Source organism: Cyrtonyx montezumae, unplaced genomic scaffold (genome assembly GCF_038088225.1).
Source record: "Cyrtonyx montezumae isolate F1298 unplaced genomic scaffold, pur_monq_1.0 scaffold_5, whole genome shotgun sequence".
Lineage (NCBI taxonomy): Eukaryota > Metazoa > Chordata > Aves > Galliformes > Odontophoridae > Cyrtonyx > Cyrtonyx montezumae.
Window position 1 is genome coordinate 8,635,063 of NW_027072056.1, and position 18,327 is coordinate 8,653,389.

The 18,327-nt window shown below is 37.9% G+C and overlaps 1 protein-coding gene across 1 annotated transcript in view; it reads right to left on the reverse strand.

The window, feature by feature from the left end:
• Positions 1 to 1,757: 1,757 nt before the first annotated feature.
• The window catches only part of COL4A4 (collagen type IV alpha 4 chain), a 61,314-nt gene continuing 44,744 nt past the window's right edge, over positions 1,758 to 18,327 (reverse strand). Inside the window, exons 36-48 of the mRNA XM_065748308.1 lie at positions 17,982 to 18,089; positions 17,545 to 17,652; positions 13,176 to 13,247; positions 12,445 to 12,573; positions 10,938 to 11,045; positions 9,976 to 10,131; positions 9,220 to 9,318; positions 8,925 to 8,933; positions 7,894 to 8,025; positions 5,877 to 5,993; positions 4,756 to 4,944; positions 3,246 to 3,532; positions 1,758 to 2,408 (exon numbers count right to left, since the gene is read on the reverse strand). Of these exons, the coding sequence (XP_065604380.1) occupies positions 2,145 to 2,408; positions 3,246 to 3,532; positions 4,756 to 4,944; positions 5,877 to 5,993; positions 7,894 to 8,025; positions 8,925 to 8,933; positions 9,220 to 9,318; positions 9,976 to 10,131; positions 10,938 to 11,045; positions 12,445 to 12,573; positions 13,176 to 13,247; positions 17,545 to 17,652; positions 17,982 to 18,089 (1,778 nt within the window). The 3' untranslated portion in view covers positions 1,758 to 2,144. The remainder of the gene's footprint in view (positions 2,409 to 3,245; positions 3,533 to 4,755; positions 4,945 to 5,876; positions 5,994 to 7,893; positions 8,026 to 8,924; positions 8,934 to 9,219; positions 9,319 to 9,975; positions 10,132 to 10,937; positions 11,046 to 12,444; positions 12,574 to 13,175; positions 13,248 to 17,544; positions 17,653 to 17,981; positions 18,090 to 18,327) is intronic.

The following is an 18,327-nucleotide window of genomic DNA, read 5'->3' on the forward strand; positions in this document are numbered from 1 at the left end:
AGCAGTGCCGGGGGAGTTTAGATTGTTGTCATATAGAAATTCTTCCTGATATCCTGTGGTTAGGCAATGGAAGGGGCTGCCCAAGGCAGTGGTGGAATTGCCAGCCCCAGATGTATTTAGGAGATGTGTGGTTGTGGTGGTTAGGGACGTGGCTTAGTGGTGAGCTTTTAGTGTTAGGTTGGTGGTTGGATTTCACCTTAAGGGCTTTTTCCAATCTAAATAATTCTCTAATTCTAGATAATTGTATCTTTGATTCTTACAGATCTTTTTATGACTTTTCTGTACATTCGATTCAAACTGAACACCAGCCCAACTCCCTTTCATCTCATGTCTTCGTAGAAGACAAAGTTTTCAGTGATGTACTATATAAGAATTTCATCGTTTTCCTAAATGCAGATACTACCGTAACTCACACTTTAAGTACTTCCTAGAAAACGTGCAGCTGTGGTCACTGAGCAGTGAGCTGAGGGGTCTGTGCCACAGAGGAGATAGGATCCCCATGGGAAATGCTTCCTGTGACAGGTGGGTACAGGAATGCATCCCAAGAAGGCTTCAACTGCTTCCTGGGTGAGGGGTTGGAGAGCTGACAACCATGTCAGCACAGCAGATCAATGTGGCCTGAGTGGTTTTGTCAGAAAGGATATGCAGTGTGATGGTTTTACACTTGCTCGGAGTTACTCTGCTTTTTTTCCTCTGGCTGAGGCTGGACTGTGTTTTTCCTGCTTTTTGACTGTATCTTCTTTATATTAGAATATTATATTTTATAGAATAGAATAATATAGAATATTATATATTCTGAGCTGGCTGATCAGATGATGTGATGGCTTTAGAGGGAGTTTTCCTTGAATTGAGTCTTCCGGAATTGCATCTGAAAATCCTTCTGCTCGTGTTCTCTTAGTGAACACACTGAAATTAAAAGTGCTAGAAAAACATTTTATTCCTTCCTAGTTTAAAAAAACAAACACCAAACAAATAGCTTGCTTAAGTGGTAAAAGGAGCATGTGTGGTCCTTCTGGACAAGATGAATTCTCCATATGCCATCAGTGGCTTTTCAGTAGTTTCATCAGAATTCAAATATGCATTTGTCTTGTTTTATAGCTGAATGAAAAAAGGAATAGGTGCTTCTTCTTTTTTAATTTTTTTTTCAGAAAGTGATTAGTGCTTAAGCTTATAAATTTTTTTGTAATCAACACTTTCAGTAATAAAAACTGTATCCAGATAGAGTCATTCCAAAACACTCTAAAAGGTGATGAATTTTCCTGTGGTATATTCCAATAATAACAATAACTTAAATAAAGCCTCCTCCCCCCTCCCCCAGCCCTTAACAATTGTTGGGAGCATTTTCCAACTGCTTCTTACTCTTAGGAGTTCATCAGATTGCTACAATTTATTTTCAAATAGTATTAGAAACTGCTTTGTTGTCTCCTGCTACTTGGATTAGAGCTTAATAATTTTACTTACCTCTTCTCACGAAATTCATCACTAATATAAATGCAGCTTTTTAAGGCTTCATTATCTCATCTAATTTTATTTTCTTACATAATCTTCTGTCAAATGGATTTGCAACTTGTTACTTATGAAATCTCAATTAAGTTCTTTCACAGTTTTGTTAGGTACTGCAGCAGTAAAAGACTTTGATCTTTGTTGCTTTTATTGTGTAATCATGTGTTTTTAACAATTACATTTTCCTCCTCCCTCAGAAACAGCATGGGAAAATTTCTTTAGCTCAGGAAATTCAGCTCTAGGACTTTTGTTGTACCTACATACTTTTTAATAGACAATTATTTATAATATGCTGTATAAATGCATATTCTCTTGTTCTAAATGCCACTTTTAACAGGAAATCCACTATCTTGCATATTCACTCTTGTACTGCTTTCCTGATATTCCAGATTTGATTCAACCTGAGAGTTCAGCTTGTTACCTGTACATTATGGTAAAGGACTCCAGTAGTTTACACTGAGTTGTACTACCTGTAAGTATGCGCACATGGGAGGATGAAGTTGAATTAGATGCATCTTTCCATCTTATATATCCATTCAAGCAAAAAGAGTTGCACACTTTAAAATATATTTACATATTAAATACTGTTTAAGTCTTTAGCATGTTTTTGTCTCACTCTAGCTATTACTTTGTTTCACTTGTTAATCATGCTTCAGGCATACCTGACATCTACTGATTTTTTTCCTCTGCTCTTGTCCTTCTTTAAGAGTTCCTGACAAGGGGGCTGATGCAAACTGCAGGTCGGGCATCACTGTTGTTAGCCAGAAGCTGTATTCATTTGCAAAAAACTGACAGGTTCCCCGCTGACCCTGGCATTCAATGAACGGCGCTGACCTGAAGTCTTCTAAGCAGCTTCCTGGGGACATGAGGGACTGCCCACCGCCCTGATCACCAGATCCAGTGTGCTGGAAGGAAGAGTGAAATTGAGAACTGTGTGTGAAAAATATGAAAATGATGTTCATTTTTCTTTCAATTACTTTCAGTGGCACTATTCCTGGTGATCTCAGGCTGCAGTAAGCTTGTTGTGGAAGATCTCAGAAGTCTCAGACTGGCTCTCATATTTTCGTAGTACTTACCAAGATGAGGAAAAGCGTAATCCAAGTAGATTCTAAATGATGCTCTTCAATCTGAACTGCTTCTCATGTGAGTAGAGGACAGAGCTGAAAAGACCTGGACTTCTAATTCACACATTCATAGAATGTTTGGGTTGAAAGAGACCTTAAAGGTGTTACTCCACCTTCCCTCCCCCACGGGGAGGGATACGTTCCGGTATATCAAGTTGCTCAAAGCCCCAACCAGCGTGGCCTTTGAACGCTTCCTGAGATGGTGCATCCACATCATCTTGGGACACATGTTCTGGTGCCTCACCACCCACTGAGTAAAGGGTTTCTTCCTTGTGTCAAATCGTAATCTATCTTTTTGTGGTTTAAAACCATTATTCTTTGTCTTATTGCTATGCTGTCCTGAAGTGTCTTTGTACATGAGAACTCATTTTTTATGGACCAAGCAAGCAAAAATCTTTGCAATTTTAAGAAACGTGTAGCCGAAGGCTGTGACTTCAGCATATAGACAGCTACAAACAGGTTTTGAAACTGACCCTCATTTTGTGAAGTCTTTTTCATGAACTTTCCTTGGTACAATTTGCTAGATATTTGTTGGCTTGCTTTTCTTTCAGAGCTGAAATGTTTGAATCTTTAGAATACAAAAGTTGTATGAAAGAGATCGTGTGCCCAGACACTTACCATCAGAAAAGAATATCCTATCCAAAGACTTCTCCAGTTCATTGGGCAGGGAGGAATTGACTGATCTTGGCTGTGAACTGCTACTGCTTGAGCTGGGGCCTCACATACAGCACATCTGCTTATATATGGTTGTATTTCTTCTTCAGAGAGTGGCGTCATTGGTAAGGGAGCAGCACTTGACAACCAGTATGACTTATCATTTCGGCTGGCATAATAACAAACTTGGTTGATATTACAGTAAGCAAAGGGCATGGTATTAAATACAGGAAGACAAGATCCTGCCAGACCTGAGAATAATAAAAATAAAAAAAAATAAATAAATAAACAAGAAAAAAAAAAGAAAATGTCATCACTTCTTTTCAGGTATGTTGAGAATAATCTTCTGGCCAATGCTGCTGCAAAACTACAGGTCTTGGCAGGAGTTATGTAACTCAGGTATCTTAAACCTCTCAGGCTCCCTACAAAAATGGTTAGCTAGTTGTAAACAAACTATTTTTAACCAATCAGTACCTTTGTTTATTCAATAACATTGAACAGTGTTGCAGTCCAGTATTTAAACATGATGCAGTTAGTTACCAGGGGAAACAGGTACGACCAGTTCTGTAGCTGTGCCAATGCTGAAAAATAAATGGGGCAGGAGGCAGCAGCTGGCTGAAGAGGATATGAGCTGTTTAACAACTCTTTGGAAGAAGTAGAAAAAAAGAATGCTAAAATAGAACATCTTGTGAAGTATGCCAAACCTTTGCTACCAGTGCATTAAGCTGAAATCTCAGCAATTCTACTGCATTACAGAAAAGCTTCTCAGACTCTCAAAGTGAAATTCTCCTAGAATTAAGAGTTTCATGATGCCCTATCTAGTTAATAATGCAGATCTGTTCTTCCTTGAACTTTGTATGAGATTATTTCTCTGATGTCTTCTTTTAACTTGTTTCTATAGAGAAGCCAATTTTGTTTATCACTCATAATATTCCATACCAGTAATAGTATGTGATCTGGAGTACCCTAAGTATGAAAAATGCCTGGGAAAAGAACCCACTGGTCACAGGGAACAAGAACTTTATTTTATTTGGATCATATTTTCACTCAAATTACTCAAGACTCCAAGAAATTACTCAAGACTCCAAGAAATAACTGTCCTTGGGAGAATGGTTTGAAAACAAATATATAAAAAATTAGACTCAAAAGCACAAAATTCTGCTATATATCATGCATGATTTTATTTGTAAATCTTATTTATGCTATCCAACTGTAATCATCTAAAACCTAAACAGCTATTTTTCCCAAGCTGCTCCTGATCTAAGAGAATCTCTTCAGTGAGTCCAAAGACAGCCTGGAACGGCTAGCCAGGACGGGTGAAGCAAACCACTACTAATTTTGGAATAGTTCTGTTGTAGAAAATAACTAACTGATATATTTTTTTTCACTGTGCTCCATTTGAATTGTCTTTCAATGCACAGATCACACCATACTGGACCTTCCCCAGATAGAAATTGTATACTGCAATACATACCGAGATCTTGATTATGAGCTTTCTCTTGTCCTTCCAGGTACAGCAGACTGTAGCCAGTCCATAATTTTGGCATCCCCTGTGGACATAGTGGTTCTCTGTCTGACTGACTATGAAGGACGAGCAAGAATCCACTTGAAGATCTAATATGGGGCCCTGGTGGTCCTGGGATACCAGTCTGGCCAGGTGGACCTTTATGTACATAGGAGAAAAGGTAAGTAAATTTGCTTGCAGAAACAGATAGCTAGTGGGAGTGTTTCTCTTTTACTGTATTTTAGTGTTCCACAAGGGCTTTCTGACAATCTAATACTAACTCCAGAGATTGTCATGGGTAATAGAGACCAGTAGACTCGTGTTATCCTTGTTATCAGAGAGAAAAGAACTAAACTGTCACAGAATGTTTCACAGCTGGCTTTTCTACTGCATTTCTGCCCTGTGCTGCATGGGTATTTACCTATGAAGAAATGATCTGAGGTAGGCAATGATCTTCCAGACTCAGTCACATGGATTACTTTGTCTGAACTGAATTTGAATCCCTGCAATAACAGTCAATGTATTTTCCTTGTTTTCCTTTACGTGTTAAACCAGTAGTTTATTAAACAGCTGTCACAGCTGAAATACAATTCCAATTACTTGGACAATTGCACTAGTAGCCCTGTCTCAGAGATGCATACCTACTGATAAATGACGTTTAACCATGTGTGGTTTATTGCCTGATTGATTATAGATGCAAAGATAAATTTTTTTTCAAGCAGTACTTTTTGTGTTATGGTGATAACCAGGAATGTCACTATCAGTGCTTGAACTGAGGCAGAAAGAAATGTCATGGTTTCTCAGGTTAGAGATGGATGTATCCATGTGTGAATTAGAGGAGCAGGGGGAACTCAGTCTGTGCACCCTGCACGTCTCCCCACAGAGGTCACGTGGCTGGGTAGCTGCAGCAACAGCACTGATAGGAAATCCAACACTTCTTGAGATGCAACTCCTGCTGAGTCTTCAAATTATCTGAATTGGAGCCACTACTATTCAAGAACATCAGTGAAGTTATTTACAAAATGATGTTACAGTATCTGCTTCTCCCGTTCCATGGCAGTAAATGGTCAAGAAAAAGAAACAGCTCTTACCTTGTGGTCCAGTGTATCCTTGCTCTCCCACGTGCCCTTGGTCACCCGGTGGTCCAGGTGCTCCTGGTAAGCCATCCTGACCTGGCAGGCCACATGACCCTTCTTCACCTTTCCTTCCTAGATAAATGTGAAGTATGTGCTCTCCCTTAACATAGCTCCCTTTATGTTTGTATATTGTCCAAACATACACAGTATGCAAAAGGTCAGCAGAAATGGTGCCACAAAGAGACAACACCTAAGGAACAGAGAGGTGCAGAACTGCTTTCTGCTGGGAATTCTCTTTACAACTTATTCTCCTGGTGACTGCAGTGGTAGCACAGAGGTGAGTTTAATAATGGTAACTGCTGGTAAGGTTTTGTATTCTCTGTATGGAATTTGTATGATTTGCAGTTGAAATCAAAACAGTGACAAACATTACTATGACAAGCCTCCTGCAGAACTGCCATTAGTATTTCTACTATGTAATGTATTGTGGCACACCTTCATCTTTTAGGACTTGATTCAACAAAGCCTTTGAACATGCTGAACTTCCTGGGAAGCAATGCATGTATTCAAGTATTAATAGAAAAGAGAGAGGCAGCTGAACTGGATTACATCCAGGGGGGAAGAGTAAAGGCTTTTTGTATTTCTCACATACAAACATATCTGTGCACATTAGCATATAAGAGTGGTCAAGCAGTAATAGATACCTCATATTTAGGGTACAGATAATGACACTCCTGACTACTTTAAACACAATCTGAACTTGTCAGATACTGTTGTACTTGGCAGTATTTTTCCAATTTTTGTGGAAAAACAACTTTCAGATGAACATATTTCTCTAGCACAGGAGTTTCTCATAAGTAATGGTGCATGCTTTATTCCTTGCAAACTCTACTATTTAACCTGCAGACTGGTTTTTGAGGCTGTTCTGTAGCATTCAACCGTTCCCCATGTTACCTTTTCATTATGAAAATTGGAAACAGTTGAACAGCTTTTCAATTTCTGTTGCATAGCTGTTTTGCCAAGGTTCAAGTACATGGAAGTTTTAGTAATATACACTGATTTTGCCAGTGAAACCTCTGTTTCTGATCTATGTAGCTTTCTCAGCAGGGACGTTTGGAATTCTGCTGTTATAATGAAAGAAAAAGCATTACTAAGTGTTTTTTTGTAAAAGCCAGTGCAAATGTGTATCATTGCACTGCCTGATTTTACAGAAACTGTTCTAAGGATATATAGAAGGAAAACAGCAATTCAACTTAGAAGTGCATCTTTGTTGGCAAATCAATTAAGCTTTATAAAATGATATAGTTCACTGAAAATTCCCTTGCGTTCACTTTCATGAGAGCAGTGACCCCTGCAGGGGATCTACTGGGAGCACATGACAGGTTTGTTTTTTTTTTCTTTGGAGATATTGGATGTTCAGTGCAGTTACCACAACAAACTCACCTAAGTAAGAAATGTCTAAGACCATAGGAGGGATTCCACTATCTAAATTCAAGACACTACGTTTAGATACAACCTAAACTGAAGACACCAGACGTATTTGCTACAGTTTTTCTGTGAAGATGGCAACTCTGGAATCACTGGTATATCTTTTTAGGAGTTTGCTTAGCAAAGCATGGCTTTATGAATCTGTGTTTTGCTAACATTTAAAAATGCGTTTAACATCTTCTGAATATAACCTGTCTGGGCCAATCCACCAGTTAATATTAAACCACAGCTGGAGATTCTAGGCATTGCTTTTTATTTGTTGGTAAAAGGAAAATTGTCATCTGAAAAATTTGTTTTTCTCAGCAGCTCATGATGCTTTTGCCCTTCCTGGCCTAGAAAAAGAGGAATGTAGTGTAAGCAGACTCAAGTATAGCCTGGTTTGGTCATATTGGTCTGTCATCCTCATCATTAACCAACACACTACTTTTTTTTTCTGTAGACCATTGCTTTAAGGGTAAAAGGTAGAGAAGGCACAGTGACCCTTTACAATTCCTTGTCTAAACGGCTGAAAATAGACATCTAAGATTTCAAAACACAAGCTTACCTTGGGGTCCAGGGGGACCTATTGGTCCTGGTAATCCTATAGAACCATCATCTCCTCTATGTCCTGCTTCCCCAGGGGGCCCTGGGATTGCAGGACATGAGTCATCCATTTTTCCTGGTTCACCAGGATCACCTGTTGCATGCAATATGAAAGTAAATTAGATTAAATGACATGAAAATGACAACCAAATAAAAGAGCAGTAGCTCTCATGTGAAAAATCAATATACCTGTTGTTTTTGGCAATTCAAGTGCATAACTTAATATTTTAAAACACTGAGCTACTGAGTCTCACTGTTTTTTAGTCTTTAAAAAACAGCACTTATCAGCATGGCAAGCATGTGTTAGCAGGTATATGCTGATATCTTTCAAATATTTGGTGTGCAGTTTGTCTTAATGTAACCCAAACTGTTTTGAGTTAAAGCATCAAGTCTACTTAACTTCAGCTTGAGCACCTTAGCACATGTAAACATTTACAGTACTTTGCTTATTCTGTAGTTGTAAAACCCTTAACAAGCAGGCAAAAGGAAGAGAGCTAACTCTTCTAACCCACAATCTCTATTTAAAGAAATAATCAAAAATTGACACATTTATGTATTGAAAGTTACCAGGAACTATAACCAATAGGTACAGATATTTTGGAACAAAATCAGTCATATTGGTTTAGATAGATTAAGAGCACAGTTTTTGACTGTACTAATCCTGCCTAGGATACAAGGTTTTACTTACAATGTATCTCTAGTATGACTTTTCCCCTCCAAAATGAAAAACACACACACACAAAAAAAGAGTTAAATAATTTGAAGCAAAGGTATTTTTCATGTCTTATTGACATCATGGCATGAAGCTTCTTCTCAGTGTATTATTATATGTTTGGAAGTGCTAGCTGTTTACGTGAAAAATCTATTAGCACTGTGTTGTGGCATTATCTAGTATTCCTAGCAGCCAAGCCAAAAATACTTTCCTAGTAAGTGTGGAAGGCACCTACACAAAAGGAAATCCTCATGAACAACAATCAGTAGTCATCAACTTACCTATGTAACCTGAAGAATGTGAAAAATGGAAGGTTGACTTGAGCCATTGTAGTGCAAGTGGAAACAAATTTCAGACATGCAAATAGAGTAAAGAATGGAATGAGAGCTGAAATCATTCATATGAGGTGACAGATATATAATTCAGAAATCTTTACACAGCTCAAATGAGAAATTATTTTTTTCAAGTTTGCTCGAAGTTTTTATATACAAGTAAAAATTAGTAAGATTGTTTTATGTGTGAATACAAAGTTCACAGTTAAAATTGAGTGACAATGAGGAACAAGTTAGCACGTACCTGTGGGACCTCTAGGACCAGGTTTTCCTTGAAAACCTTGGTCTCCTGGTTGTCCTACAGCACCAGGTGGACCCTGTGAGCCATGGATTCCCATAGGACCTGAAAAGAAAGCAGTTGTGCAGATGTGTAGTTGCATTCCAAGGTGAACGCATAAATAAGATGATGTCTGGCTGCTTGAGTAACAGAAAGTGCTTGAGACAGCTCAACTCTGTTGACTTGCAAAAAGTAATGCACCCTTTATCTCCCTAGTCTTGAAGTGAATTAATGTTTGACTTTTGTTTTAGCAGAGATTGGAATGGATTTGTGTAAGCAGGGCTTATCTGTGTGGAGGAAACAGAATATTTAGAACTATGTTTTTGAACTTTTAATGAATCTGTTGAAAGTCCCAAACTACTGCTGCAGGGAAGCTGTGAGACACCTTGTTCTGCTTTCTGTAGACCCTCGTAGACAGAGACAAGGCTTGCTTTATCTTGGAGGATCAATTTTTAGTTTTACTTCAGAATCACAGGTTGGTAAGGGCATCTTTCAGAACGTTGTCGGAAACAATCTATATGCATCTGGGTGCTCTGGCCTTCTTCTGCAGCTCTATCTTATCCGTAGGTAAAAAAGCAGAGCTAAGAAATTTCATGTATACCCTTGCCATCTGGCTGCAGCAGACTTTCCAATGGCAGTCCCAAGGCCTCATGTACAAAAAAGCTCATTTGCACAGGGTTGGATATAAATACAACTGCTAGTTAAAAACATCTCAGATCGTACCCTTTGGACCTTCTCTTCCTTGATTTCCTGGAAGTCCTCTGGCTCCTTGTAGCCCTTGCTGCCCAGGAATACCTGGTGCCCCTTGAATACCAATGTCACCTGGATCTCCTCGCACAAAGATGGTCTCTCCAGGAGGACCAGGATTCCCAGGCTGACCTGCAGTAAAACATAAAAGTAAATTCTTAAATTAGCAAAATATTAATATCTATAAACAGTTACATTCTACTGTTATCTACTTTTCTTTTTTCCCACTGGAACATAGGACAGTCCTTGTGTGTCTTTGGAAATATTAGCATTGATCTTCCTCCAAGGCACTGTAAAGAAAACATAATACAAATAACTCCTGAAACTGTGTGAATTAGGAGCCAGCAAAAGCTGGCAAGTTGTTACCTGCACTGAGACGTTGTTTCTTTTTTCTTTATTATAGTGACATTTATCCTTCCAATCTCTTCTCCTATTTTACAACAGGAAGCAAGTCTCTGGACTAGGTAAAGAATGGGTCAGAACAACTGAAAAAAGCTCTACTTGAGGACCAGGGGAAGAAATGAGGTCTATAAAATCCTTACAAATGATTTGCCAGTTTTAACTTTTCCAAGGCTGGATTTATGTCACGAAGTTTTTCACAACTTACAGCAGGCCTATGCACAGTGTCTTTTATGCTTTTTCCTAGAAAGAGATGCCAGTAATCTTACTAGTTTGCTTCTGTGGAAATCAAAATATGCTGTAGCAATAGAACTTCTATAGAGTTACAAAAACACATCAGAAAACTGAATGTGGAGATCTGTATTACTCTCGCTCTGGTGATCTATCCAGTGTTGACTCCTGTTTATTCACTGAAGCATTGATTAGGTTTTGTTCCCCATGTGCTTTTATACTTTTACTCACAGGCAGCAAATCAATGACTCCCATCAGACGAAGGGGCTTTTTACATTAATAAATATGAAATTTTTGTTTTTAAGTACCTCTGATGCCATCTAAACCAGGTGGTCCTTGATCACCTGGCAGACCAGGAGGAGCACTACTGGGAGATCTTCCCCTGGGTCCAATGGGTCCGACAGGTCCTCTTCTACCTAAGGGATCATATTAAAACAATCACAAAACAGCGAGGGTTTCTTTTAAGATTACAGAGATAAGTTACTAAGCAAAGGAATGATGCCATGGGCATAGAGGTTGTGTATGCTCTCTGTGTACTGAATATACGTGCGACTGGGAAGACATTTTGTGTCAGTGAAAATATTTTATCTTCTCAAATTTCTAATTCTTTCTATTTAATCTACTTAAACTGAAGAGATCACCATTATGTATGGGCATACTGCCACAAATAAACTTCTGCTCTTGAGTTCCAACAGTCAAAGAAAGGACAAAAATGTAAGACAGTAGAGGACTATAAAATCACTCTGCCTTGTAGCAGGATAATTAATCTCAGGCTGTTCCTAACAAAAGTGAGTTCAGCCTTTCTCTAGAAACTTCAGTGAGCAAAAACTTCCTACACTTAAACATTTGTTTTTTTTTATTGTAATCTCAATTTTTGCAAAATAAGACATTAGTACCCTTCCATGAGAGAGGAAGGAAAAATGGTTACCATACACTTCCAAACACTAGCAGGTGATTTGCATGTATTGTATTTTGCAGCCTTTTCTAAATAATTATTTGTTTTCTTCTATCTTGTGTTTTGAATCCACCCTTCCATTTACTCTTCAGTGAGTTCTTCCTGGACACAGGTATGCTATGGGAGTCCTTGACACTCTCATGTCAATCAGTGTTAATGAATCTTAGGAAGAAACTTGTCTCTTTTTTTTTCCTCAACCATTCTGTTTACAAGTAGACTGAATTGAGAAAATTTATTCATCATAAAATACTTCACTTTATCAGAATTCGTATCAGTCAGATTTTTTCGACACCATTGTGAGGTTTGGTAGAACAAAACTAATGTTTTTCATCACAGAACTGTGGAAGCTGGAATGGGGCTCTGGAGATTTTGTAGTCCAACTCCTTCCTCAAAGCAGGGCTGGCTAGAGCAGCTTGCTCAGGACTGTGTCCAGCTGGGTTCTGAATGTGTCTCGTGCACATTTTTTTTTCTTTCCATGCAATTCCTACATCACCAAGCTCTTGAATAACCATATTAGTCTTGTGATACAGTTCCATCTTGCATTTACATTGGAATAGTATATGTACTTCTTTCATGTATGTGTTCTACTTTCTCTGACTACCAGCTGTACTGCACTCTTTCTTTAGGTACTCTTTTTTCCCCAAGAGGCAACTCCACCTAGCAGTTTCCTGAGTCTGTCCAAGTAGATCATTTTCTCTTCTCATTCTTTCCTCTCCTGTAGCATAAATGTTTTTAATAGTAATTATTTTAGTGAGAGAATCTCCTTGCATGTATTCATATTTGTACTAGCCAGAGGGAGAGCTTGCATGAGGTTCAGTTCAACTCTGCAAAGCACCACAGAATAGAAAACCTCTTCTTACCTGGGAATCCTGGGAATCCCCTTTCTCCAGGGGTGCCTGGAATGGAAATACCTGGCCATCCAGATTCACCTCTCTCTCCTTTTGGTCCAGGCTCTCCTGGGTATCCTGGGTGCCCTGTTTCACTTTGACCTTTATACGAAAAGAGTTATGGACATAAAGCCTAGAATAAGTACAAATACAGATGTGCAGAACAGAAACACCAGCTGCAGATGTTCCTCTCTGCAAGGGTTGCCTAGCACTGTTTCTCTGGTTTTCTCTTGGAAGCTGGAGTTTTGTTGCTTTACGGCTCTTCTTCAGAATTCATTTTAAATAATGTCATTATTACCTATAATTTGAAATATAAACAGGTTGCAGAGTCCTAAATTTTAGTTTTCTCTCAGTATAATGCTGAAACCTTTAGGTCTCATTTAATTTGTTAGTTTATTTTGTACATCTTAAAAAAAAAATCTGGAAACTCGGTTCTACTTGGAGTCATCTGCACTGAATATTTTCATTGTATAAACAGCCTTGAAAAATTCCAAAAATCTGAGTAATGGAAGTTGTAATGTTTTCCTCACTAATAACTGCAGGTGTGTCATTAGGCACACTTCATATTCTTTTTGCAAGTTTAGTCTGACCCTTAATGATTACTTCTGGACAAGGCAAATGTCAAAATGATATGCATAATCTCTCATACGTTCAGTCATATAAGAGAGTATTTTCTGTTCTATGTGTCTATTTCTGTTCTTTACCTGGAGCTCCTGCAGAACCTTTCTGACCTTTTAGTCCATCTAAGCCATCCAGTCCTGGCAGTCCAGGAAGACCTAAGGAGGTATTGCAGGAATTAGGGGATACCACAACAATCCTTTAAAGTTGCAGCTAAAAGCTTTATATTTGCTGACGTGTTCTGTATCAAGGCAGGGTATTTCCTGAGTTTGATTTCTATCGGCAGTTAAAGAGACCATGTTTCACCTCAGTGCAGTTATCTAGGACAGTGTGAAAAGCCATAAAATAGCACCCATAATAGTTTCATATCAAAGCAATCAGAAAACAGACTTCTATCCTATTTCTATACTGCAGATAGCAGCATGAAGCTCAGTGTGAACTAGCTCACTCTACTGAATCTCATTGCTGTGGCTAGAGTGCTACTGCTATCTGTGATTAAGTAATCCAAAGTTAGCTGTCATATCACCACCTAACTGTAATATCCAGGAGATATGATATGCAGCTACCTACCTACCTAAACTGACTGTGAAACTGGAACTTCTTTACATTTTATTTTCCAAGTGCAATTTAACCTTGCTGCATGAAAAAAGCACAATTTTCGCCTCTCACTTTTTTTCCATTCCTGCAGATTTCACACAGGAAGTAATGCTGTTTCGTATCATGCTACTGCAAAAGTTCTGCAAACTGAACAGCACAAAGTCTTGGAAAACAACAGAATTTAGACATCTGTAATGAAGCTCTGTGTTGACATGTGATAGCATTCAGCATCTTTGTTGCTATCAATTGTTAACTACATGAGCAGACCATAAAGCTGAGTATTGGTACTAGTTGAAAATATTTTTTTCTTTATGATCAGAGCTTTTGAGCTCTGAAAATTGATAAAAACAAAGTGAGTAAAAATACATATTGCATTTTAATCTTTTTTTTCCATTACCATTGACCTAATTTGAGATTATGTCAATTTCTTGCAGTGGAAGTTAAAAATATCCCCATGTCATCAGGATTTTATAGTTTCCTAAGTTGTATATATGAAATATTAAATATGTAGGTGTGCTATTATCAAAGACAAACTGCAGAATTGTCTTACAGTGCCATGCTGTCTCAACTTCAAAATGTTTGCTCCAGGTGCACTTCAAAGCACTTAAGTAAAATTCAAAGTCAATTCATGTTACAGTGAAACAGGCAAAATGGTCAGAAACCTGAAATTCTGTTTTGCACATTGATGAAAGCTAATCAAGTTATTTGCCTGTTTTATTGCAGGTCCTATAGAATTGAGTAACAAAGTATAATTGGAAGTCCCTTCTCGTCCTGATTACTATTATTGTTTCTTGAGAACTAAATGAATGATGACATAATACTCTTGTCCAGGAAAAATCAGAATTCCAAATGGTTTTACTATTTAAACATGGAACTATTACAAATTAGAAAATGCGGAGTGAAATCAATTGTATTCTTAAAGTTTCTAATTTAAAAATGCTGAATCCTGCAATCCTTGATGTTTTCTCATTCTACTTTGCTTTTTGTTTAAAACTAGAGGGTGACCCTATCAGTTGGATATTCACCTGAGAAACAAGAAAGCAATATTTAGATCTGTTAATCATGTTAAGGATGCAGCTGGTGATAGGAACTAGTTAGACAACAGATTTCAAAGACTTCAGGCTGGAATAGAATTGGGATGCTTCCCTCCAGGACTCTCTCCAGCCTAGGGTGGATATCAGTCTTCAAGAAATTGGACAGTACTGTCAGAATTCCTGTTGGTTTCCAGCTTTGCTGTTTCATCTCCCTACAAGGTAGGACTTTCAATCCAGTTTCAGTGGTTGGTGGTTTTTGTTTGTTTGTTTGTTTTCCCCACAACTCTGGATTATCTTTTTCTGTCTGCTTTTCCCTGTCTAGCCACTTCCTGGCTTAGAGGATGGAGGTTCTGTTTCAGTTCCTGTGTCTGACCCCAGCATGTCCCACAGCACATAGATCAGCTGTATATCCAGAGCATGAATCATAGAATTTATTGCTATACTGTACACATATAAATGGAATGATTATCTTTAAATGACTAAGACAGTCAAGTGTTTCAGAAACAATTTGCCGCAGGAACAGCATCAGGAATGCCCTTCAAGTAGTTCACCTGCCAAATTTAAACATCCTCAGTGCAATCAGGTCTCTCAGGTTCTTAAACACACCATAAATAATAATCCCATGGCTTTGTCCTCAGAAAGAATGTTGAATTAATTTTCTTAAACTATAACAAAGGTGTGGGGAAAAAACAACAACAGTAAAATGAGCAAACAGCCAGCAGCAAGCACCAGTCTGGAAAAAACTTAAATCGAGAAAGTTTAAAAACCTGCAAGACTCGAGTAGTATGGGATACCACTAATCCCACCTGTAGTATCTTCTGTGCCCTCAATTCACTGCTCTTTAACTTTTCATTAAATTTTAAGTTGCAGTCCTGTCTTCTGTAGCCAGCTTGTTTCTTGAGGGTGTTCCCATTTTCAATTTTATGTGGGAGTTGTATGCCAATTTGGGGAATTTGACAGCAGTATTTTAAAATGATTATGAACTACTAACAACTTTTGGAACCCAGACCACCATTTAAAATTTTTTGATCTTTAGCTTATTCAGTCAGGATTGATGGCTTGGCTTACTTGCTTTCCAGGGAATTTCTGACACCTTTGCCAACAATCCATTATAATATCAGCACTTGTATTTCTAGCTTTTTGGACTGCTGTAGTTGCATGCTTCTAGGTGCAGCTGAATTGGCTGACCTATGCATGAACCACCACTTCTGCATTTTACAGCCCAAATCAGCTTCTACTCGCACAAGTAATTCTGCTCATGTTCTTAATATTATTTGCTTTGTGAAGGATTACTCACACAAATAAGGCTTGTCATACTGAACCTTTAACCTGTAAAACTTTATCTGTAATAAAGAAAATGTTATGCTTTGATAGAAGCCCTTTAGCTAAATTTATTAATCTAAAAGCTCTTCAGGCACAAGACAATTCATATTAATGAGAAACAATTATACTAACAGGGCTGTGTCCTTAACAATGAACAGCCAATTAACCATTCTGTTTCTAATACTACCCATATTATTAACTAAAAATAGCATATCATCTATATTTTCTAGTTATTTTTTTCAGTTTTCATTACTGAGTATAATTTCAAAGGCATTAACATTCTTTTCAACTTTAATGGCAATATATAGGATTCTAAGGCAGGCAACTTGGTGTCTAATTAATTTCTATTTGGAACAAAACTTCCCTCTGCATCATGTGTTAGTTTGTTTCCTTTGCAGGACTTGGGATAACTAATGTACTGTGTGTAAAAGTGTCTGACTTCCCATGACAGGAGGAGTCCATCCACTACTAACAAGTTTTTAGCAGTACAGCTTTTTCCTCTCTCAATTTAGATGTTCCCCAAGATTGCAGATTTCTGCCTTATGGAAAATATGGTTTGCAAAAATTAAATGCTCCCTTGCAGATGAAGCACTAGGAAGAAATCTGTCACAACAATTTAAATCAGCTCTGCTTACTTCTGCAAATAACCAAAAATTTCAGATTTTCATTTAATTTTCCAGCATTTTGCAGGAAACCTCGATATCTTCTTAGTCTGAATTTGTAGTGAATCTGTTGTCCTCTTTAGCCATGTGTCATAGTCTCATGTTATTTTTGTATGGCATCTGTGTGTCACTGATATTCTTCTAGCTCTGGAATTGGTTATGAAATAAACTATCAGAGAATGCAGACAATGTGCAAAGCTGATTATCTTTATAATGTATAAATGTAATTTATAACTTCAATATTAATATTTACTCTCCTCAGAATGACATAATGGTCTCCCACAGAAATAACTGTCTAGATGAACTTCTGTTTAATCTAGATGTAATGAACATTGTGAAAAGTGTAATGTAGGATGTGGGGAAAACTTTTCCATGTAAAATAAAAAAAAACAACCCTCAAACAGTTTTTAGAAAATCAAAAGACAACCAAATGATATTATGATTACAATTTGATGTGGACAAAACTGTCCACAGCAGTTTGCTGTTTTTGTTAGAGTAACAGTGGCACTCCATGGTGAAAAGGTAGAACACAACTTAACTGAAGCAAAAACAAAACACCTGAAGCACTGCAAACTCCTTTTTCTTTCCTTACATCCCACTATCAGTTACATCAGCAGAGTCAGAATCTGTTTCTACTTTCTTCCTTATTCATTTTAGTTTTTATAACATCTGTTATTTTTCAAAGGTCCTAAAAACTGACTTAATTCTTTTAGCTGTTTAGGGGAATACAGGATCAAAACATGCTTGTGTGTCTTAGGCCTTGTCCATTTTCAGTGCTAAAGAGTAGCAATATACGACGCTGTCATATTACCAGCACAACTGCTCTGTATGCTATTTACCTTTTCTACCTTGTGATCCAGTTAATCCTTGCAGCCCTGGAGATCCCAAAATACCGTGCTTCCCTTTTTCTCCAGGTTCTCCTGGCAATCCTGGAGGACCTGTAGCTCCTGAGAATGGAAAGGAAAAAAAAGATCCTTAACTACAAAGTCGTTAAATGCAGATTTTTTTTTCCCTACAGTATTCAGCACGCTCCATTATTCAAGGGTACCCAAAAGCATGTGGGGAATATCTGAAGAACTGATGGATCTTGCTGTCAGACTGAGCAAACTCTGCTGGCATCACCCAGACATACTGAAAGAGCCTTTAGTACAAACTTCCATATCACATACAGCCTTCTCCACAGAGGTGCCTCTTCAGCTGTGCTCTTTTGATCCCTACCTCTTTTAAGCTTTTACATCATGCTTTAAAAAAACAAAAACAAAAAAAATGGCTTTACCTGGAAATCCAGGTATTCCTGGGTATCCAGGCTCACCCTTGAGTCCTGGTCTTCCAGGTTGCCCTTGGATACCTGGTGAACCCTTCTCACCTGGGAATCCACAGAATCCTTAAAAAGTGAAATGAAATAATAATAGAATCTTGAAGTCTTGTGTTTGAAGGTGCCCAGTTTTTCATCTTGTGGTATGTTAAAAACAAATTAAATGTTTGGTAAGGTTTTTCTGGAATAGAAAAGCATTTTTTCCTATTATATAGGATCCTTGCATCTATCAGCAGTGAGTTCCACAGCTCTCTCTGTCTGACATCTGAAAGAGTAGAAATAGTAAGACAAGACAAGTATTCTTTTG